At 33.8% G+C, this 24,184-nt stretch overlaps 1 protein-coding gene across 1 annotated transcript in view; it reads left to right on the forward strand.

Annotated features, from left to right (window-relative positions):
- LOC140436744 (uncharacterized) overlaps window positions 1-24,184 on the forward strand; it is an 808,356-nt gene that overhangs the window by 130,346 nt on the left and 653,826 nt on the right. The window contains exon 7 of the mRNA XM_072525808.1: window positions 4,660-4,821. Coding sequence (XP_072381909.1) covers window positions 4,660-4,821 — 162 coding nt within the window. The remainder of the gene's footprint in view (window positions 1-4,659; window positions 4,822-24,184) is intronic.

Here is a 24,184-nt window from a genome sequence, read left to right on the forward strand (position 1 = left end):
TTTGTTTTGTCTAACTGGTTTGGTTTTCTCCAATATTTTCGATGCATTCTCAGTTATTATATTTCTACATTTTTTCCACAATTCCTCTACATTTTCCTCCGCTTCCATGCTCTCTATTTCCTCATCAATTTGTCTCCTATACTCTCTCGCAACGGTTTCAATGCGCAGATTGTCAACATTAATTCTGTCTTGTTTCATATGCTTATCCTTCTTTATGTTTGAAATTATTCCTCTGATTTTTTAATTACAAGAAAGTGATCTATCTAAGTGGAAACAGCTATCTATGTTTGGATCTCGGTAGCTTCTGACATCCATGAGGTCGGAAGAATGCCTTGCGTCTATTAGGATGTGAACTATCTGGTTAACGGTTTCGTTGACATGTGATTTCCATGTTCCTTATTGTATTATTTTATGAGGAAATCTTGTTCCTCCTACTATCATGTTTTTGGCGCTTGCAAAGTTTATTAGTCTCAACCCATTATCATTTGACTCTTCATGCAAGCTCTCACATCCTATAGTTGGCTGGAAAAATTGCTCTTTGCCAATTTTTGCATTAAGGTCCTTAGGAATTATTTTCACGTCATGACGTGGACATCGATCATATTCTTTGTCTAAGGTGTCGTAGAATTCATCTTTTTCGTCGTCTTCCTTTTCTTCCGTGGGTTCATGTACACTAAGAAAGCTATAGTTAAAGAATTTTCCTTTAATACGTAGATAACATATTGTGTTGTTTATGGGTTTAAAGTTAAGGACTAATTGCTTTGCTTTTTTACTGACTAGAAAACTACTGCCAAACTCGTGTCGGGTGCTATGTCCGCTATAGTATATATTGTAGTCTTTTCTCTCGATAATTCTTGAACCAGTCCATCTTATCTCTTGAATCGCTATTAAATCGGCTTTTATTTTGTCTAGTTTTTGTGTTAGCAATTTAAGAGCGCCTGAGGCATAAAGGGCTCGTACGTTCCATGTGCAGATCCGTAAATCGTTATTCCTTTGTCATTTGCCAGGTCGTCGTGAATTAAACAGTCCGGTTTTTCTTCTTTGTACTTTCATAACAAAAATTTTTTTTAAGGGAAGAGGTCGTTAACTCGTTAACTTTTAGACCAGCCCCCTAATCTTCGAAGAACCATTTCTCCCGCTCTCGTTCGCTCTGACTCTGCTTTGTGAGGTGAGAGTCGGAATTGAGTAGAAGAGGTTAGTGACGCTAACATGATACAGCGTCATATTTTGCTCATCACTACCCCATTTCTTCTTCTTCTTCTGGTTCCTATCCGTTTCGGATGTTGGAAATCATATTGGCAATCATGACCTTGATCGCTGCGGCTCGAAACAGCTCCGTTGAGGTTTTCTTAAACCATGTTCTTAAATTCCGCAGCCATGATATTCTCCTTCTACCGGGAGCTCGCTTACCTTTGACTTTACCTTGCAATATAGACTGCAGCAGGGAGTAACGGTGCTGATTTCTCATAACGTGTCCCAGACATTGAAATTTTATGCGTTTGATCGTAAACACAATCTCTGGTTCCTTCTTCATTTTTTCTAGAACTTCCTTGTTCGTGATCCTTGCTGTCCATGATATTCTCAGCATTCTTCTATAAAGCCACATCTCAAATTCTTCAAGTTTTTTAATAGTGGTGTCTGTAAGCGTCCATGCCTCCGCCCCGTACAACAACACAGAGAAAACATAGCATCTCAAATGTCTCATTTTTGTATCTAGGGATATGTTGTGACTTTTGAAGATGGCGCTCATTTTGTTAAAGACCGTTCTTGCCTTTCCTATGCGGCACTTTATTTCCTGTACATTGCTCCACTGTTCGTTTATAATAGTTCTAAGGTAGCAATACTGTTTTACTCGCTCTATCTGCGTCCCATTAATGTATAGATGAGCCCCATTTATATTCTCCTTGCTGATAATCATTTGTTTTGTTTTGTGGGTATTAATGTTTAGTCCGTACTGTTGACTGTACTCGTTTATTCTGTCCATTAGCCTCTGAAGTCCCTCTAAACTATCTGCTATCACCATGGTGTCGTCGGCATATCTAACATTGTTTACTCTTTCACCATTTAGAAGGATGCCTTCGTCTATTCCGTAAAGAGCCTCGTTAAAAATTTTCTCTGAGTACATATTAAATATCAACGGCGATAGGATACCTCCCTGTCTAACTCCACGTAGTATTTTTATGTGATCTGTTTCTTCTCCGTTAATTTTCATGTATGCGGTCTGATTCCAGTATAGTTCTGAAATTATTCTGAGGTCTTTGTCATCCAGGTCTGCTTCTTTTAAAATGTTTATCATCTTTTGATGTTGAACTCTGTCAAATGCCTTTTCATAGTCGATCAAGCACGCGTATACGTCGCAGTTAACGTCCCTGCATCTTTGAATCAGTACCTGTACTCCGAAAAGTGCCTCTCTGGTACCCACTGCGTTAATGAAGCCGAACTGTCTGTCCGATATTTGTTCCTCGCACTTCTTATAAATTCTTCCATGGACGACTCTAAGAAACAGTTTCAACATGTGGTTCATTAGGCTGATTGTTCGATATTCTTCGCACTTTTTAGCCCCCTGTTTTTTAGGTATCGCTATGAATTCTGATTCTAGCCATTTATCAGGGATGATTCCTGTATTGTATATTTTATTGAAGACAGCCGTGATCCAATTTATTCCTTCTTCCTCCAAGAGTTTTAAAAATTAAGCTTCGATATTATCAGGCCCTACAGCTTTCCTGCTTTTCATCCGTTTTATTGCTTCTTCTACCTCGGATTTAAGTATGTCCGGGCCCGTCATCCTCTCTGAAAATGGATGCCTATAATCCGTTCTTTGATCTTGAAAAAGTGTCTCCAAATATATTCTCCATTTGTCTTTCATCTCTTGGGTGTCAATGATTAATTTTCCATGGGTGTCTATGAGTTTCATTTGTGTTCGCTTTTTAAAAGTACCCGTTATTTCTTTTACCTTTTTGTGTACATTAAAATTGTCATGCTTGGCTTGTAGTCTTTCTACCCCATTTAAATCCCTCTTATTCTATCCGTTCTGGTGATGTGTAGACATATTCTCTACTATATTATAAAGTCGAGTTTAACTGTTTACTATTTTACTATTTAGGGCTCTTTTTGACAATCTTCCGTTCTCCATTCTCAAACGAATTCTGAGATCGGTGCCTCTTTAAACAGTTGGTAGAGTTCATGGTTAATAGGTCCAAATATCTTCCTTAAGCTAAGACCACTTCCCTGTTTGAGGCCTTTTGTTACGGTGATTATTTTTGTTATTTCATTGAATAACTTTATTTGCACCTCTGTTTTTTTATACAATCTTATATTCACCCATTTCTCTCTAACGTCCATTTTTCTCATTGCTTCCCATAGTTGTTTCCGGGGCACGCTATCATATGCTTTTTCCAAGTCGATAAAGGTCATATGTGTTTCAATATTTTTCTCTTTATTCTTTTCTATCACCTGTCTCATGATGAATATATTATCTAGACACAATCTGGCTTTTCGGAATCCGGCCTGTTTTTTATTTTATTACTGTGGAAAAGATCCTTGCTATCGAAGGCATTACACTGATCCCTCTATAGTTATTTGTTATCTTTTTTGAAAATGCACTACAAGTATGATAGATTCCACTCCTCTGGTATCTCCTCTCCTGCTTTGATTTTATTGAACAACACTCGTATAAAGGATACGATCATTGCATCTCCATATTTCAGCAGTTCCATTTTTATGTTCCCTGGTCCTGATGATTTGTTCTTTTTGGCCTTCTTTAGTGCTTAAGTTATATTTTCCTCTGTGATTTCGGCTTTCTCTGTTATTGTTGTCAGAGAGTCTTGTAACATATACTCGCAATTAGAGCATATTACGCAAATAAAAAAACTGTCAACTTCTAAAGTACTAGGGCAAAATTCGTAGATGCAATTGTACAAAACACTAATAAGACCCATTTTGGCCTATCGTTGTGAAACATGGACCCTGCTGAGGAAAGATGAATATGCCCTGAAGAGTTTTAAAAGGAAAGTGCTCAGGAAGATTTTTGGGCATGTCCGGGAGCAGAATAGCGTACATAATCCGCATGAACTTTGAGCTCGACAAGTGAAGCAAACACGCCGATATAGTAAAGTTTATTAAATCTCATAGAATTCGTTGGCTTGGCCACTTGCTCCGTATGAGCAATGAAAGAAGTACAAAAAATATTACGGTCGAAAATAGACTACGAGGCTGTCCTAGAAAGCGTCGGTTAGAGAGTCTCGAGAATGATTTAAGGAGCCAAAAGCGACAGAGGGTTGTAGCGCTACAGGAAGAAGAAGAGGATACTTGAACCTGTATTTAATCAACTCGTTATTTGTTTTTCTAATCTTACCTAAAAGAACTAGAAAAAGTGTTTACCACATCTATATAGAGTATGATTCTGAATGAATGTTTTGGTAAATAATTAGTCTCCAGGTTATTTATTTGAACCTCTCCTTGTCAAACTAAATTAGAGAAATAGCTCCTAATTTATCCTACATCCAAGGCGCTCCAATATACGTTTCATACATAAACTTACAGAAAGGATAGAATTTTTTAGTAATTTAACATTTTTATTTATTATCCAAATTAGTTTATTATGCCCGACAATTAAAATCGAAATACAATATATTTTAAATAATTTAATTTTTTTTGCAGGTGATCCAGAGTACAAACCTTTTGTCATTGCCGTTCCAGACATCCAGGAAATAATGTTAGATGGTGATGATTTCTTAGTATTAGCTTGTGATGGTTTATGGGATATCGTTTCAGAAGGGACTGTTGCCAGGACCGTTTATAATTTAGTCACAGAAAATCCAGGTTAGTCTTAATTTTAGGTCCATTGCATGTTGATCTTTTTTATCCTTTTAGCGCCTTAAATTTATTTTATACAGGGTGCGGCAGATAAACGGCTAATTAGAAATATCTCGAGAACTAAAGGTAACTGAATCATGAAAATTGGAATGAAGGGGTTTCTTCACTCTGAAGAGTGACCTATTTAATGAAAATATTTTCATCTATTTGCTACTTCCGGTCATGTCATACCGGAATTGCTAAAAAGATCGATTGCAGCCATGGTTTCAATTGGCAATTCTCCTCTCTCATCATTAAATATTTTTTTTATCACACATATACCCGCATCAATCACTAAGGGTTATTAGCGGGGGGACATGCACAAACTGTAAGATACATATTCTCTATCTCTATCTATACAGCCCTTGCTATCCAATTTTGGACGTAGGCCTCCTCTTCCTTCTTCCACGTCTCTCTATTGTAGGCAGTTTGTATCCACTTCGGGCCTGCGTGTTTCTTCAAGTCATCTGACCATCGCATTTGTGGCCTTCCTCTTTTTCGTTTGTAACTATATGGTCTCCAGTGTATAATCATCTTATTCCATCTGTCGCCTTTCTGTCTTATGGTATGTCCAGCGAACTTCCACTTAAGTTTTGCTATCTGCGTTAATACATCGGTCACTTTTGTTTTTTTGCGGATCCAAGTACTTCTTTTCTTTTCTGATAGCCTGATGTTCAGCATTTGCCTTTCCATGGCTCTTTGGGTCTTTGCTATTTTTTCCATGTTTTCCTTTGTAAACGTCCAAGTTTGAGAACCGTAGGTGAGAACAGGAAGTATACATTGGTTGAAGACTGTTGTTTTTAAATATTGGGGGTATTTTCTATTTTTTAGTATATAGGAAAGTTTTCCGAAGGATACCCAAGCCAACCGTATCCTTCTCTTTATTTCTCCGGTCTGATTTTCTTTATTTAATTTAATTAGTTGTCCCAAATATACATATTCTTTTACTTATTCTATAGTTGTTTGTGCAATTGTAATTATTAGTTCTTCTGGTTGGTTGGTCATAATTTTAGTTTTATTATAATTCATTTGTAGACCTATTTTTGTTGATTCGCTATTTAATTCATCCATCATATTTTGCAATTCTTCCCTTTTATCTGTTATTAATACAATGTCGTCTGCGTATCTTAAGTGATTCAAGTATTGGCCATTTATGTTAATACCCCGTTTTTCCCATTGTAATTTCCTCATAACGTCTTCCAAAGCTTCCAAGCATATATATTGGAAATTAAGTCCGTATATCTATAGTCTATTCTCCCATTTTGTAAAGACTTCTTTACTGACCAATGTGCCACCTTATCGAATGCTTTTTCAAAGTCTACAAATGCGATATACATTGGGGTTTGATATTCGTTGGCCTTTTCAATTAATATTTTTATCGTAAGCGGATGGTCGCTTGTACTGAGTCCTTTTCTAAAACCGGCTTGCTCTCTTGACTGGTAATTATCTAACTTAGTTGTTAATCTGTTTGTTAGTAGTTTAGTTAACAGTTTGTACATTACATTCAGTAGCGTTATGGGCCTATAGTTTTTCAGATCTTTTCTATGCCTTTCTTAAATAGTAATAGTGTTATTGCCTCGTTCCATGTAGTGGGTATTTGTTTTGTGTTCAATATTTTATTCATTAGTACATAAAGGACTTCCACTGTAGTTTTCCCCCAGATACTTTTTATTACATAAAAATAGTTTACAATTTGGTATATAGTTTAGTGATTTTGAGATAATTTAATAAATATGTTAAATTTGAAGTCAGCACATTTTTTAAATTGTCACTCAAGGAACACGCGATCCTTTCGTTCTTGTATACTGGACACTTGATAATTATATGTTTCACTGATAACTGAGTGCTGCACTTAGTACACATCGGAGCAGCTCTTTGTTAAATATATGTTTGTGCAGAGGTAGAATATACTCGTCTCGAAGATATATCGGTTGATGACGACTTGATCTTTTCTACTAATTGGTAAGATGAGTGTGGTGCCAACTTGACCTAGGCATTCTTTGAGTTTGGTGGTAGTGTCATTCCAAGTAGTCTGCCATGCTCTGTAGATGTGGCCTTTGAGGTTTACTTCGTGATCAGTCCAAGGTATTTCATTTATGATGGCAATATTTCAGACGGTTATTGCATTGATTGCAGGGAGTTCACTTCCTCATTGCCACTTATTCCTATATGGGAAGGTACCCAGATGAAGGAAATGTCTTTTTGTTGAACCTGTACATGAGGTAATTCTTCGTTGATCTTAGGAGTATAGCGTGAGTTTTATATAACTGTTTTGTTCCAAGTAATGCACTCATTGAATCCGTGATAATAACAAATTTGCTCATATTTGCTTTCGTATATATTTAACAATTTGTTGGAATTCGTATGGTGGACTTGATGTTTTCGCAGATATAAGCTGCAGTATGTCTTTCATCACATTTGGAAGCATCAGTGAAGATTTGATGGGTTGTTGGGTATTTAGATATTAAATTTTTAAAAGTTTGCTGGATAAGGAAAGGATGTGTGGAATCTTTGAGGAGCTCTTTTAAAGATGTATCTATTTTTGGAGGTTTGATCGTCTAGGGAGGAAAATTTACACGTATAGTCATAGTAAGACTGAATTGTTCTAAATTAACACCAATATAAAAAAATTATTTAAAAATTCCTTTATAAAAGGTATAATATACCTTTTATAAAGGAATTTTTAAATAAATTTTTTGTGACACATGGTTTACAGCCAGCTACAGGAATTTAGTTTCCTTGTGGATTTTAAGACCAATATGTTTTATTCGCTCAGGAAATGGTAGCATGTTTCTTTCAAAGTTCCTGTAGTGATCGGAAGATACATTTGTTCTGCAAAAGATTGTTAAGTAGGCTACGTTGCTTTTGTTTGCTAAAATTCTGGCAACGTAATTTAGTGACAGGAGTTGCCTTCGTTGGCTTAGGGGAGGTTCATTAGCCAGAACTTGTAAGTTGCTTACTGGACTGGTTCTTGTGGCACCTAAAACTAATCTCAAACTTGTATTTTAAATATAGTCAAGTTTTTTTAAAGATGTTCTAGTAGCAGCCGTAACCATAAACAGCCGTAGTGTAATTTACTTCGTATTAATGATCTGTATAGAGAAAATAAGCCCCCCAAGAGGTATTTGACAGCATTTTTAGTAGGTTAATTCTGGATTGGCAAGAACGTTTCAGATTCTTTATGTGGTTCTCCCATTTTAAGTTACGTTCAAAAGAAAGTCCTATGAAATTGTTTTCTTCTATATGTTTCAGGATAACTCCGTTTAACGTTAATTGAAAATTAGCATAGACTTTTTCTTTTGCTTAAAGAACTTAGTCTTTTTGCCAGCGAATATAAAACCAGTATTTTGAGACCATCTTTCAATTTTGTGTAAGGCAGTTTGTAATATATGTGATCCCAGAGTTAAATTGTTTGTTTTTAGATAAATCATTAAGTCATCTGCTTGTAGACTAGTAAATACAGGTAGCTTTGTTTGACTTACAATACTATTTATTGTAATTAGAAATAGTATTGGACTTGGAGTAGATCCTTATGGAGTGCCGTTTTGAAGTACCTACTCGTCTCGAAGATGTAAATCCATTGGTTCTAACTCGAAACGTTCGTGTTGTTAAAAATTTTTAAATAAAGGACAGCATATGCTCTTGAATGTTTGAAGTGTTTTTAATAGTTTTTAAAGATTTCTCTATGTTGTGTCAAAAGCTTTTCTTCTGTCAAAAAATACTGCAATAAGTTTGTGATTGTGCAGAAATAATTCATGTATAGCCGACTCAAGTATTATTAGATTGTCTGTTGTGGATCTACCCGTTCGAAATCGACGTTGTCGATTATTAAGGATTTTTTCTAAAATTTTGCAGGTAAGTGATATTGGGCGATAGAAATTTGGATCGTCTTTTGGTTTATTATATATAAGGAATGGAATTGTAGTTGCCTCCGACCATAGATTAGGATGACCACAATGACCTTCGAATTATAACAAATCTATATTATAAGCAGCAGGCACACGTACGCCTTAATGAACACACATCAGAAGAGTTCGAAGTTAAAAGAGGAGTGCGACAGGGGTGTGTATTGTCACTTGTCACCACTACTATTCAATGCATACTCTGAAGAAATTATGAAAAGAGCTCTTGAGGGAGAAACAGCAGGAATCAAGGTCAATGGAACACCAATTAACAACATTAGATATGCGGACGATACTATCATAATAATAGACAACCTCCGAGACCTCTAAAAGCTAATGAACAAGATAGTTGAGTATGGAGAGGAATATGGATTATCAATAAACACCAAGAAAACCAAATTTATGAGGATATCAAAAACCCAAAATAATGGTGAAAGCCTGACAATTAACGGTAGTGCTTTAGAACAAGTTGAAAACTACCACTATCTTGGCACAATAATTAATCACACAAACGATTACTCCAAAGAAATCAAAGTTCGAATAGAGAAAGCACGTACAAACTTCAATAAAATGAGAAAGGTACTTTGTGCAAGAGAACTAAAATTAGGCTGGCAAGGTGCTATATTTTCTCGACTCTGCTTTATGGGATAGAAGCATGGACACTTAACGCGTCGACTGCTAAAAAGTTGGAAGCATTTGAAATGTGGGTGTATAGAAGAATCTTGAAGATATCATGGACCGAGCATGTAACAAACAACGAAGTCATGAGAAGAATCAACAAAAGAATGGAAGTATTGGAAACCATCAAGACACGAAAGCTGCAATACCTGGGGCATGTTATGCGTAATGAGAGATACAACCTACGTCAATTGATTATACAAGGGAAAATCCAGTGCAAGAGAAGTGTAGGAAGAAGAAGAATCTCATGGTTGCGTAACTTGAGGGAATGGTACGGATGCACATCAATTGAACTATTCAGAGCAGCAGCATCTAAGATCAGAATAGCCATGATGATTGCCAACCTCCGTCGCGGAGATGGCACGTGAAGAAGATAGATTAGGAAAGTCATGGTGAATAAATATGTTGTTAAAGATATCAACTAACATTAGTTTTGCATTCAGAGGAACATTTCGCAAGGAAAGAGGGTGATATCATCAGGTCCTGATGATTTACAAAAACTAAAGTCGGCTTTATTTAAAAAAAATCTGCATTACTCACGCTTTTGCAGGAACAAAAGAAGCAATGTCACCTAAAACAGACAAAAACCATCCGTTTTTATTTTTGAACTAAAAAAGAAAATTAATGCATTTTTTAATGTTTATTTTTTTATCGACTTATAAATAATTTAAACTTACTGTTAGAGATGAGCCAGGTTCTGGAAAAATGTCACTGCTTTTGGAGTGCAAAGCCGCATAAGACTCATTAGGTCGTTAAACTTAGCCTTTGGAATTGGTAAAGGACCTGTAGCAAAGATTTAAAAAATGAATAAATCTCATTTATATTTTAAAAGTTTCTTATATTTTACTATCGTATATTGGAACATGCAGCAAAAATTCTCCACATTTTAAAGCTGAGTTTTGATCAAAGCGTTTTCGTATTAATCCAAATAGTACTGGTCCATTGTATGTTGAACGGTAGCGGATAAGGCGGCTATGCTCAGATGATGCCACTATTTCCTTCAATCTCTGAGTTTTAAATGTGCATTTTTGTAAATATATTGTGTCTAAAAATGATTTCCAATCCAGTACCATGTTTTATTATACACTCACTATAACAAATGGCGATGGTTTGGAAAGGGAATGCGTAATGACTTCTTCAAACTCTTCCGGAATCTCAAAGGGGCTCTTCCAATCCCACAATCCTACATTTTTGTCACACTCCAAATAGGAATATCCTCTTACAGGGAATGTGATATTTATTTCTTTCAGATTATGAATGTTTATTGTTTACTACAAAATGAATAAATCGAAAAATATAAAGTTTTTATTTTATCGCCCGGCAGAGTCACAGAAGATTTTCAGTTCTTCAACATGGTCTTGTAAGTAATTATTGATAAAATGGGGAAGAAAAGATGCAACTTCATTTGATCCTTTTTTAGCCATTCCTTCATGGTAGGTGATTGACCAGAAGAGAGGACATGTACATTAATGGCATACATAGACAATTCGCGTTTATAGTACACATCGTTAGTGAAAATTTTCGGAATTGAAACTTTTTTTGAAAAATCAATGCAGGTGGCTTCCTTTTTGTTGATTTTTTTTGCATATTTTTTGGCTGGTCTTTTCCTGGAATTGAATGCTTCAGCCTCTCTTTTATGTAAATCGTTCATAACAGTAATTGTCTAAGTTCATCACTATCAGTCAAACTTTTAAGCTAAATTGTAAATTCATCAGACGTTGCGCATGTGTCACTTCTGGGGTATCCATAAGCAATATTAAATTCCTTATTAAAAATTGTTATGTACATTTCATATGAGATTTTATATATATTTTATAGCATTTAGATGCTTTTCCTGAAAGAGGTTAAACATTTTTTTGATTGTGAGCTCTTCTGGTAAATAAGTCTTTTTTGTATCTTTGTGACTATGGTGGCTCTGACTACCCTTAAAACTTTTGATGTGGTCACATACCAAACCTTTTGTTAAGTGGTCCAGCTTCCTGTGTGTTGTACTATGCTTTCCACGTCTGTCCTTAGGAGCTGCACCACTTCGTTTGAGGCTTTCCTTTATATAATTTATTTTATTTTTTGTAATCCCATGAATGGAACAAAAAGCTTTGGCACACACCGGAATATCACAATCGTGAACTCGAACTCGATACGCATAACTTACATCATGGAAACTGTTAGTATTCTCGTTTCGACGATGCCTTCTATGCTGGACAGGTAAGGCCGTAATTAAACCAGCCCAATAATAATATTGCTCATCGTGAGAGCGCAGAGCATTAAAATTTCTCGATATTTCTTTTCTTTTCGGTTCATTAATTACCTCAAAGCACTTCATCCTTAATCGTTTACAAGGTTGTCCAGCTTCATGAGTCGATAACTTCAACATTTTAGAGACTTCTCACATCCGGCCTGTAGTCTTCCTTTTTTTTGAAGGCACAATTTTGTTCTCAACGGATCTCTACTAGTCATAATCGTTTATTAATAATCACAACCACAAACAAGAACTTACTCTTTTGCGGTTACAATAATACTGGCACGTTGCTTAAAAATGATTATTACATCAGCCGGTTTGTTTACATGACATCGCTGGTTTTTCCCCTGGACGTTTGGACTAAACTGGTTTTTATTCGGTACGCTATATTTTAGACATTGTTTTACGCCATACTACGGTAGTTTTTTCCCAGTGTTAGTACTCTAAACTCTAAAATATAGGTCGTCATTCGAAGAATTTAATGGTGTCTCTACCGAGATTTTCAATAAAAATTGACATATCTGGTTTTTTCCTGTATCCTTCATATGTATAACTATATATATATATATATATATATATATATATATATATATATATATATATATATATATATATATATATATATAAATTGGACGAGGCGGTCAGACTAGTTGGACGTGTGTAGTGTCGCTCCGAAATTAAATTCCAATCTTGGGTGGTTTCGAGTGTAATCTGCATACAAAATAGTGTAAAGTGTATTTAAAAAGGACCCTTATGTAAGTAAATAATCATTTATCTGTTTTTGAACTGTATTAAACTAATAGTTAGTTTTAATTGCCCTACGGATAAAAGTGAAACTTCTGAGTGGTCGAAACGAGTTGAGCTTTTTACGCTGGACGGGTGATTAAGAAAGATAAACAATAATAATTATCAACAAAAACATTAGGTCTGTTATTCAGGTTTCGGCAAAACTATACAGAATTATAAAGGCTGAATTTATTTGCTGTTTCGATATTGATTGTATTTTTGTATTAACAAGCGGTAGAAGTCGAAACTGGTTAGGATCAAGAATAATTGCTAAGATTTAACTGTAGAGGTAGACGCGGCGCTTGTCGCGATCCGTAACCGTTACTTATAATATTTATATTTATAAATACTTTAATTATTTGAATAAGAAGAAAGATGGCAGATGGTAATGTTGATGAAGATGGTAAAAGAAAAAGCAAAGAGGAGATAGACATATTAAGCAGGAGCAGAAAAGTGAGCCGAACACCAGACGGGTCGAAACAAACAACGAATGAAAAGAGCAGCAAGAACGAAATGATGGAACTAATGAGACAAATAGCAAGCGACAATAAAAAGAAAAACAAGGACCTGGAAGATATAAAAAATACAATGGGTAATATGATTGAGGAACTAAAAGAAATTAGGAAGGAAAATAGTGAATACAAATTGCAAATGAAAGAAATAATAAGAGAAAATGAAAATCTAAAGAAATGACTACGATGAAACAAAAAATAGATAAAATAGAAATAGCCTTGGAAGCATGTCAGAAAGAAAAGAAGAAAAATAACCTAATAATGAGAGGCTTACCAATAGACACAATAGAAGCAGAGCAACTGGAGAACTTCATAGAAACAAAAAAGGGAATAAAATCCGAAATAAATAGGGTACAAAAGATAAATGAAACAATGTGTGTTATCGAATGTAAAAAATTCGAAGATAAAATGAAAACACTGAAAGCCAAGGGTAAACTAATGAACTATAAGCAACATAGAGTATATATAGAATGTGACCTAGCATTAAAAGAGATAGAAATACAAAGAACTCTTAGGAAGATAGCAGCAGATGAAAAGACTAATGGAAAAAGGACAAAAATTGGATATGGTTTCATAGTTATTGAAGACATTAAGTGGAAATGGAATCAAAAAACAAGCCGGATAGAAAAAATAACATACAATACAGAACCAACTGGTTCAAAAAACTAGCTGAAGAAAACACAATGACGGACCGAGAAACAAAACAGGCACAGCACAGGGACATGAGCAGATCTAAAGATAATAACACAAACGGAAGTAAAAACAAATTGAAGTACAACTTAAACACAGAAAAGAACAAAACAATTTGGAAAATGGCATCATGGAATGTGAGAGGTATAAATGGGAAGGAAATAGAACTGGGGGAAGAAATTAGAGATAAGAACATTGAAATAGTAGTTATAACACAGACAAAGAAAAAAGGAAAAGGATCAATAATATTAGAAAACAGAATGTTACTAATATACAGTGGAGTGGAAGAAACGAAGAGAGCTCAGGCAGGAGTAGGATGCATGATAAAGAAGGAGAGTATCAACAAAATAAAAAATTGGATATATTACAACGAACGTATACTAAGAGTAGACATAGATATGGATACAGAGAAAGCCAATACAAACCTAATCATATGCTATGGACCAGATAAAGACGCAACAAAAAACGAAAAGAATGAATTCTGGGACAAATTACAAGAAGTGATAAATGATTGTACAGAGAAAATTGTGATCACAGGAGACATGAACAGTAGAGTGGGGAAAGAAACAGAAAAATGGAACAATGTCATCGGACCCTATGGGGAGGAAAAACTAAACAAAAATGGAAAATTACTACTCGAATTCTGTCTAGACAATAACCTGGTGATTATGAACACACACTTCCAACATAAAAGGATACACAAGATCACAAGAGAAGTCAAATCAAGAGACGAACAGTCAATTATAGACTATACTATAGTGCAAAAACAGAGAAGAACTGGATAAGAGACGTAAGGGTAAAAAGGAGTTATGCAATTGGTAGTGACCACTATCTACTAGAAACCACATTCAAAAGCAAAAGAAAAGAAATAAAAAGAAATGAGAACATTAACAGAAAACACAAAGAAATAATAAAAATTTATAAACTAAGGGAAGAAACAACGAAAATAAGATACTCAGAAGGACTAGAGAAAGAGATGGACAATGAACATGAAATAACAGAAACAATAGAAGAAGAATCGGGAAAATTTAAAAATGCGATGATAAAAACAGCTAAATCAATATGTGTAACTACAAGAAATAACAACAGAGGGAAACGAACATCTTGGTGGAACGATGAAGTGAAAAGAGAAATAAAAGAAAAGAAGAAATTATGGAAAGAATACATACAAGACAAAACACAACAAAAATATGAAAATTATAAGAGACAAAGAACAAAAGTGAAAGAGATAGTTAAGAAAGAGAAAAAGACAAGTATGGAAAAATTCGGGGAAAAAATGGAAGAAAACAGCACAGAAAACGTAAAATTATTTTACAGAACACTGACAAACCTAAGAAGCAACAAAGAAACGAAACTGAAACAAATAATGAACAAGGAAGGAACAATAGTAAACGACGATAAGACAATAATGGAAAGATGGAGGGAACATTTTCAGCTGATACTGAATGGAAATCAAGCGAATATAATGGAGAAGGAAAGCCACAACAAGAGAGTATCCATGAGAAACACGGAAAATCCAGAAACTATAGAAAAAGAAGAATTGGAAGAAGCAATAAGAAAGATAAAGATTGGAAAAGCACCAGGAAGCGATGAAGTAGCACCAGAAATGATGAAATATATAGGAGTAAAAGAAAAATTATTATACATATATAACCTAATATGGAAGAGAAAAGTAATACCCAGAGAATGGACAAATGCAGTAATTATACCTATATACAAGAAAGGAAACACAAGAGACTGTAGGAACTGTAGAGGTATATCACTACTATGTGTAGCAGCAAAAGTATACGAAACCATAATAGAAAGGAAAATTAGAAAAGAAATAGAACATACATTAGAGGACGTACAAAGTGGATTCAGGAAAGGACACGATACACAAGACCATATATTCACCATGCAACAAGTAATAGAAAAAGCCTTAAAGAAAAATAAATAAATATATCTGAGCTTTATAGACATGGAAAAAGCATTCGACTCAGTCAAAAGAAAAGATATATGGGAAAGCCTAAAGAAGAAACAAGTAAGTGAAGAACTGATAGAAGCAACAAAGAGTATATACATGAAAACAACAAATACAGTAAGAATGTTAAATATACAGTCAGAACCATTTGAAACAACTCAAGGAGTTAGACAAGGGGGAAGTCTCAGCCCAGTGCTATTCATAAATGTAATAGATGAGATAGTGAAAGAATGTAAGAAAACATTCAAGAAATACTGCATGAACTGAATTCACTAGTTGAATATTTTAGAAATATATATATATATATATATATATATATATATATATATATATATATATATACAAAAATATTTACTTTAACGTTTTTAGTCTACGTAAAGAGTGTAATTGGTGGTAATTTGCTTGAGTACACTGCTGATGTAATGTCGGAATAAATGTATTAATGACATCGTCTTGTAGGTTTTAGCAAGCTCAAATTTTGTACTGTACTATAAAGGTTGCTGAAATGGTACATTGGTATATTATTTATTAATAATAAAAAAGAAGGTTCGTTTCCTTTAAATTTGAGTCTCATGAAGATCCCTCTGACTATTGAGAAACCATAAACTGCTGATGTATTGTCGGAATAAAATTATTCTTAACATGTTCTTGTAAGTTTTAGCAAGATCGTATTTTGCAATTAACTTAAATCTCCATCGATTAGAAGTCTTTTGACTTTTTTAAAGCCCTTTTCTCTATTCGGATTGCCGAATATAGTCATCTCCTAATTCTCGTCATTCATCTCTGTTGTTTGTAAGACGTTTCCACATTGATCCTGCAGTTCTTTTAATATCGTCGCTCCAGCGCATTTGCGGTCTTCTTCGTGGTCTTTTGGCTTCATATGGCCGCCAATTCCCGATTTCTTTATTCCATCGACCATCCTTAAGACGTTCATTATGTCCAGCCCATTTCCATTTCAGTTTAGCTGCCTCTTCGACAGCATCTTTTACTTTTATTCTATTACGAATGTCTTCATTGGTGTTATGGTCTTTGACTGAGATACCCAGTATCTGTCGTTCCATAGCTCTGAGTTTTTCTGATCTTCTCCATGTTTATTTTAGTGAATGTCCAGGTTTGAGCTCCATCTGTAAGTACAGGTAGGATACAGGAATTAAACACTTTGGTTCGCAGTCTTTGAGGTATATTTTTATTTTTAAGTACGTATGAGAGTCTTCCGAATGCTGCCCATCCCATTTTTACACGTCTGCTTATTTCGTTAGTCTGATTTTCTTTGCTTGCCTTTACATTTTGACCCAGATATGTATATTCCTCTACGTATTTTATCTCAGTCCCTTGGATGTTTATCATAGGTTTGTCATCTTTGTTTGACATTAGTTTAGTTTTGCTGAAATTCATTTTGAGTCCTTTTTTATTCTGTGTGTAGCTCCTCAATCATCGTATTTAGTGCGTTCCACGTGTCGGCTATTAGTACTACATCATCTGCGTATCTAAGATGGTTCAAGTATCTTCCGTTAATAGGGATTCCCTTATTTTTCCCAGTCTATTGACTTAAAGATATCTTCTAGGCAGCTGTAAATAATTTTGGAGATATTGTGTCTCCTTGTCTTAGGCCTTGGTTGATTTTTACTGGTCTTGTTTCGATTTCATTATTCAACGTCATCATCATTTCAGCTTGTTCGTAAATGTTATGTATTAATATTCTGTACCTGGAGTCGATCCGGTTGTTGACTAATGTTTCTTCTATTGCCCACAGTTCTACGCTATCAAAAGCTTTTTCATAATCTATAAAAGCCAGATATAGTGGGAGATTGTATTCGTTAGTCTTTTCTATTAGGATTTTCAAAGTATATAGATGGTCACAGGTGCTGTACCCTTTTCTAAATCCGGCTTGTTCTACTGGTTGATATCCGTCAAATTTATTTGTTAACCTGTTTGTAATAATCCTTGTAAAGGTTTTGTAAAGTTGTGAAAGAAGTGAAATTGGTCGATAATTTTTCAGGTCTGTGGTGTCTCACTTTTTGTGTATTAGTGTTGTTTTAGCAGTATTCCATTGTTAGGGTATGTTGCCTTCGAATAGACATTTATTAAATAGTATTTTTAGGTATGTGATGGCTTCTTCTCCGCCTTTCTTCAGCATTTCTGCTAGGATTCCATCGCTTCCAGGATCTTTATTCCTTTTATTTCTTTTACTGCTCTTTCTATTTCTTCGTGGCTTATTTCGGGCATCACTTCTGAGTTGACATTTATTTGTTATCTGCCTTTTTAAGTTCTGCTTTAAGGAGTTAGGAAGATCGTTTCTGGAACGATACAGATCGGCGTAGAACTTTTCAATTGAGTTTGCTATATTAGATTTACTTTCTTCTAGTTGTCCTTGTTCATTTTTAATGGTTATTATGTTTTTCTTTTCTAGTTTCGGTTTGGTGCATTTGAGACTTCGGTTTTTCTCTATGACTTGCTCTATACGGCCTTCTTGATGTTTTTTAATGTCTTCTTTTATCTGTTTTCTTATTACTCGATTAAGTTCCTTAAATTCTGCAGTGTCTCTTTTGTTTTGTCTCAGAAGATCTTTTCTTTGTTTCAGTATGTTTTGTGATTTCTACACTTATTTTGGATTTTCGTTTCCTGTTAGCGGTTGCCACTTCTCTAAGCTTGCATTTAATAGTTCTTTTGTTATGACTTCATTGATTTTATTTTTGACTTTCTTTATACATATACTCTTCTAAGACTATTAATTCGTATTCTCTATATCTGTATCTTGCAGTTTGCAAATAAAGGGATGAAGTAGCAAAAGAATGAAATCTTTTCTTCCAATCTATACATATTTCAGTTGCGGTTTTTCCAGGGATCGTATTGCTCTTTCCACGCTGTCTATCCCTATTCTGGGTTGCACGTATCGCAACAAGAATTAAATAGAACATATATAATAAGTATATATTTATGTTTTTCTTTCTAAAAGTCTGTCTTCGTTCACACTAAGACCTGCCATGTTTCGGCATGTGTCTAAACTACGTAGAACTCGCTGAAATATTTCAGTGGGTAACGGGCGCGCTACCTAGTAATCCACTCTGATAAGTAGCAAGTTTGCTGTAGGTTTCTGCCTTTATCACTTTGAGTCGGTTCCCGTTCTGGAACTATATAATCTGATAAGTTCTCAATAAAGACGACACATGTCATACTGTAAACGAAGAGTGGTTCATGAATTCTGGTGCATAATATGTCGCCATCTAGAAAAATATCTAATTGTACTAATTACTTCAGATTGAAAGAAATCTCTTTTATACGTTTATATTCACTTTTATCAAGATTTTAATCATACTCGTCCCCGCCTATGTTTTGACATCCATCATGCCCAATTAAATCAAATTCGATTGCGTGGCTTTCACTACACAACAAATAAAAGAACGAATCTAAATCGAATTAGTCGTTTAAGAAGTGACCCTAAAACAAGTCACACATTATTTTCTTATTATCGTTAACTGCCTCTTTAATTAGATTAAGCCCCTGCCATTTGCCGACGCGCCACCGTTTCTTAATTGAGAAAAATGGAACGTCGAAACACGTACGCTGTAGGTGTTCACCAATTAATGTCAGTTTTTGGGTTATTTTTCAGCTAGATGTTAGTAATGTGCGATATTGTTTTTCTGAAAAATTTACATTTGTGGACCAACCATTTGATTTTATGTCAAAGCCTTGCTATAATCTATATAAACCAGTCAAATTTATAAATAATGAATTATAGGGGAAAACTATTACTAACTCAATAGTGAGGTTGTACTAACGGATATTAAAAAAAAGAACAAAGTTGGAATGCGAAGACAAGAAGAACAACATGGATTCCGTGCAGTGGCGCACCGAGGGGGGGGGTTTGGGGGTTAAACCCCCCCCCCAGGAGCCTATTCCGACACTGCTACTTACACATTTTAAGGACTCAAAATGGAGGTAACCTCATAAAAAAAATTTTGGTGACCAACCAAAACCCCCCCAGGGACAAATTCTCGGTGCGCCACTGATTCCGTGCAGGACGATCGTGCATAGTTCACATTTTCGTTATTTATATAGTAGGTTATCGAAAAGAAAAAGCAAGGAACTTGTCTACTACTGTTTGTAGATTTAAAAAAAGCATCCGATATGGTACCCTTGAAAAAACTCTTTCAAACATTGACGAAATTAAGTCTTAGTAAGATGTATGTGCGAGCTATCGCAAAATGTCTGTAAGACTGCGAGGAGTTGCGACAGACAAGCAAGCTTTATATCTGAATAATTTCCAATAAAAAAAGTACTTAAGCAGATGTAGATTCAGAGTTAGAAATCTACGAGAACAGACATAGAGAGAACGATTCAGAAATGAAGTAATACAGCAACGTATGGGTATAGATAGAAATATAACCCAGATATCTATCAGAAGCAACTGAGGTGGTAAGGACACGTCCAAAGTATACCGAAAACAAGACTCCCAAAGAAATTTCTAGAGTGGTAACCGCTAGGACGAGAAAAAAGGGAAGACCCAGGTAGGTACAACATGGAGTAAATAAAAGTCTATGAGCGAAAGAAATTTAAATATATATATATATATATATATATATATATATATATATATATATATATATATATATATATATATATATATATATATATATTTATATATATATATATATATATATATATATATATATATATATATATATATATATATATATATATATATATATATATATAAAGAAGTAAACGTTAAATAGTGGGTTTGCAGCAATAAAAAATGAAATGTGTACTCTTTTAAATTTTTATTCCAAGCTTTCGGACATTGGTTATGTCCTCCATCAGGGAGCTACAAATGTAATTAATAATAAGGATATAACCAATGTCCGAAAGCTTGGAATAAAAATTTAAAAGAGTACACATTTCATTTTTTATTGCTGCAAACCCACTATTTAACGTTTACTTCCTTACGTTGTCAGCAAATACTTCTGGTTCGTTATATATATATATATATATATATATATATATATATATATATATATATATATATATATATATATATATATATATATTGTTATGATGTGTTTTTTGTTTGAATGATGAGCAATGAGTATTTTTAATAATATATAGGGTTTTTATCGCGGTTCTCAAAGAATTAGTTTGTAAGTACTTTTTTAAATTATCTTTATTATAACTATTATGAAACACACATATATATCTAACCTAGCCAATGTAAATTTAAAATAAACTATCTTTAAATTGATATTCTTATAAAACTAATTAAATTCTATAGACAATGTAAAATTTAAACAAACTATCTTCAAAATTGAAATTGTTATGACACTAACTAAATTATATTAACAAAATTTTGTACCTTTCTTTCACTGAATGCCTAAATGAACTGTTTTCCACTATATAGATTCTAATCACCACTGAATGTCTTCGTACTTCAGTTATCCTTGTTTTTTGTGAAATTACTTTTTCCAATTATCAGCTTCTACCAATTTAAGATATAGTTTTCTTCACCAGCATTTATACACCACCAACATCCATCATGCCCAATTAAATCAAATTCGATTGCGTGGCTTTCACTACACAACAAATAAAAGAACGAATCTAAATCGAATTAGTCGTTTAAGAAGTGACCCTAAAACAAGTCACACATTATTTTCTTATTATCGTTAACTGCCTCTTTAATTAGATTAAGCCCCTGCCATTTGCCGACGCGCCACCGTTTCTTAATTGAGAAAAATGGAACGTCGAAACACGTACGCTGTAGGTGTTCACCAATTAATGTCAGTTTTTGGGTTATTTTTCAGCTAGATGTTAGTAATGTGAGATATTGTTTTTCTGAAAAATTTACATTTGTGGACCAACCATTTGATTTTATGTCAAAGCCTTGCTATAATCTATATAAACCAGTCAAATTTATAAATAATGAATTATAGGGGAAAACTATTACTAACTCAATAGTGAGGTTGTACTAACGGATATTAAAAAAAGAACAAAGTTGGAATGCGAAGACAAGAAGAACAACATGGATTCCGTGCAGTGGCGCACCGAGGGGGGGTTTGGGGGTTAAACCCCCCCCAGGAGCCTATTCCGACACTGCTACTTACACATTTTAAGGACTCAAAATGGAGGTAACCTCATAAAAAAAATTTTGGTGACCAACCAAAACCCCCCCAGGGACAAATTCTCGGTGCGCCACTGATTCCGTGCAGGACGATCGTGCATAGTTCACATTTTCGTTATTTATATAGTAGGTTATCGAAAAGAAAAAGCAAGGAACTTGTCTACTACTGTTTGTAGATTTAAAAAAAGCATCCGATATGGTACCCTTGAAAAAACTCTTTCAAACATTGACGAAATTAAGTCTTAGTAAGATGTATGTGCGAGCTATCGCAAAATGTCTGTAAGACTGCGAGGAGTTGCGACAGACAAGCAAGCTTTATATCTGAATAATTTCCAATAAAAAAAGTACTTAAGCAGATGTAGATTCAGAGTTAGAAATCTACGAGAACAGACATAGAGAGAACGATTCAGAAATGAAGTAATACAGCAACGTATGGGTATAGATAGAAATATAACCCAGATATCTATCAGAAGCAACTGAGGCGGTAAGGACACGTCCAAAGTATACCGAAAACAAGACTCCCAAAGAAATTTCTAGAGTGGTAACCGCTAGGACGAGAAAAAAGGGAAGACCCAGGTAGGTACAACATGGAGTAAATAAAAGTCTATGAGCGAAAGAAATTTAAATATATATATATATATATATATATATATATATATATATATATATATATATATATATATATATATAAAGAAGTAAACGTTAAATAGTGGGTTTGCAGCAATAAAAAATGAAATGTGTACTCTTTTAAATTTTTATTCCAAGCTTTCGGACATTGGTTATGTCCTCCATCAGGGAGCTACAAATGTAATTAATAATAAGGATATAACCAATGTCCGAAAGCTTGGAATAAAAATTTAAAAGAGTACACATTTCATTTTTTATTGCTGCAAACCCACTATTTAACGTTTACTTCCTTACGTTGTCAGCAAATACTTCTGGTTCGTTATATATATATATATATATATATATATATTGTTATGATTTGTTTTTTGTTTGAATGATGAGCAATGAGTATTTTTAATAATATATAGGGTTTTTATCGCGGTTCTCAAAGAATTAGTTTGTAAGTACTTTTTTAAATTATCTTTATTATAACTATTATGAAACACACATATATATCTAACCTAGCCAATGTAAATTTAAAATAAACTATCTTTAAATTGATATTCTTATAAAACTAATTAAATTCTATAGACAATGTAAAATTTAAACAAACTATCTTCAAAATTGAAATTGTTATGACACTAACTAAATTATATTAACAAAATTTTGTACCTTTCTTTCACTGAATGCCTAAATGAACTGTTTTCCACTATATAGATTCTAATCACCACTGAATGTCTTCGTACTTCAGTTATCCTTGTTTTTTGTGAAATTACTTTTTCCAATTATCAGCTTCTACCAATTTAAGATATAGTTTTCTTCACCAGCATTTATACACCACCAACCAAACCAGCAAACAGCATTTATATTTATTCTTCTTTTCAATATACCAATATCCAATTATTATAAGTTGATTTATACTAATCTCCAACCATAATATAATTTAATTTCTTCCAATATACTTTTTTTAATCTTCAATAATTATTTGTGTATAATTATAAATGTGCATTAAATTATATGCATAATTTTTAATCTTCATTTAACTCACTATATTAAACAATTTGACTATTTGTACCTGATTCACTGACTCCAACTAACTTTCATATTTCTTACTAAACTTTTCTGACTGACTTCTTGAAAATTCTGAACAATTTACTTCACTTTTCACTAACTAAATGTGTCTACTAACTTTCATAATGAACTGGCCTGACTTCTGACTAAAAACTGCCATCTTGAATCCAAATCACGGGTATTTATATCTTTTTGGATATTCCAGAATCATCTGGCAAGAGATCATGTTCCAATTTGTTCCATTACTTCTATATAGATGTTCTCGAAAAAATATCTGTTCCATCCACCGACATAATCATTATTCCAGAATGTTCGACCGTAAACAATGGTCACACTCTGCACTCTGGAGAATTCGTTAATGTTCCATTGATAATTTTGTTGACATTTAGGCTTTTCAGATCAGAATAAACATTCAAATTAGTAACTAACACTCTAATTTAATAAAATACACATTTCAAACAATATATTATTATAACCCCACTTTATATTCGTAAATATTCTTAAACGTCACTTCAGAGTATGTATATCTGTCTATCACTCACTGTATAGTTGGTTGCCTATGCACATGGCTCACTTAAATATATTTACAACATTAAAATACAACTTTTTACAATTATTATATGCTAATTTATTAAAAATGCCCTCACATAAATATATTTTTATTAAATTCTCTAGTATATAACTTCTTTAAAATAATCAAATACTTTTTTATATCTAATATTATGTAGTATATAACTTATAAATTATTTTCTATAAACCCCAATCGTCACAATA

This window comes from Diabrotica undecimpunctata, chromosome 3, assembly GCF_040954645.1.
Source record: "Diabrotica undecimpunctata isolate CICGRU chromosome 3, icDiaUnde3, whole genome shotgun sequence".
In the NCBI taxonomy this organism is placed as follows: domain Eukaryota; kingdom Metazoa; phylum Arthropoda; class Insecta; order Coleoptera; family Chrysomelidae; genus Diabrotica; species Diabrotica undecimpunctata.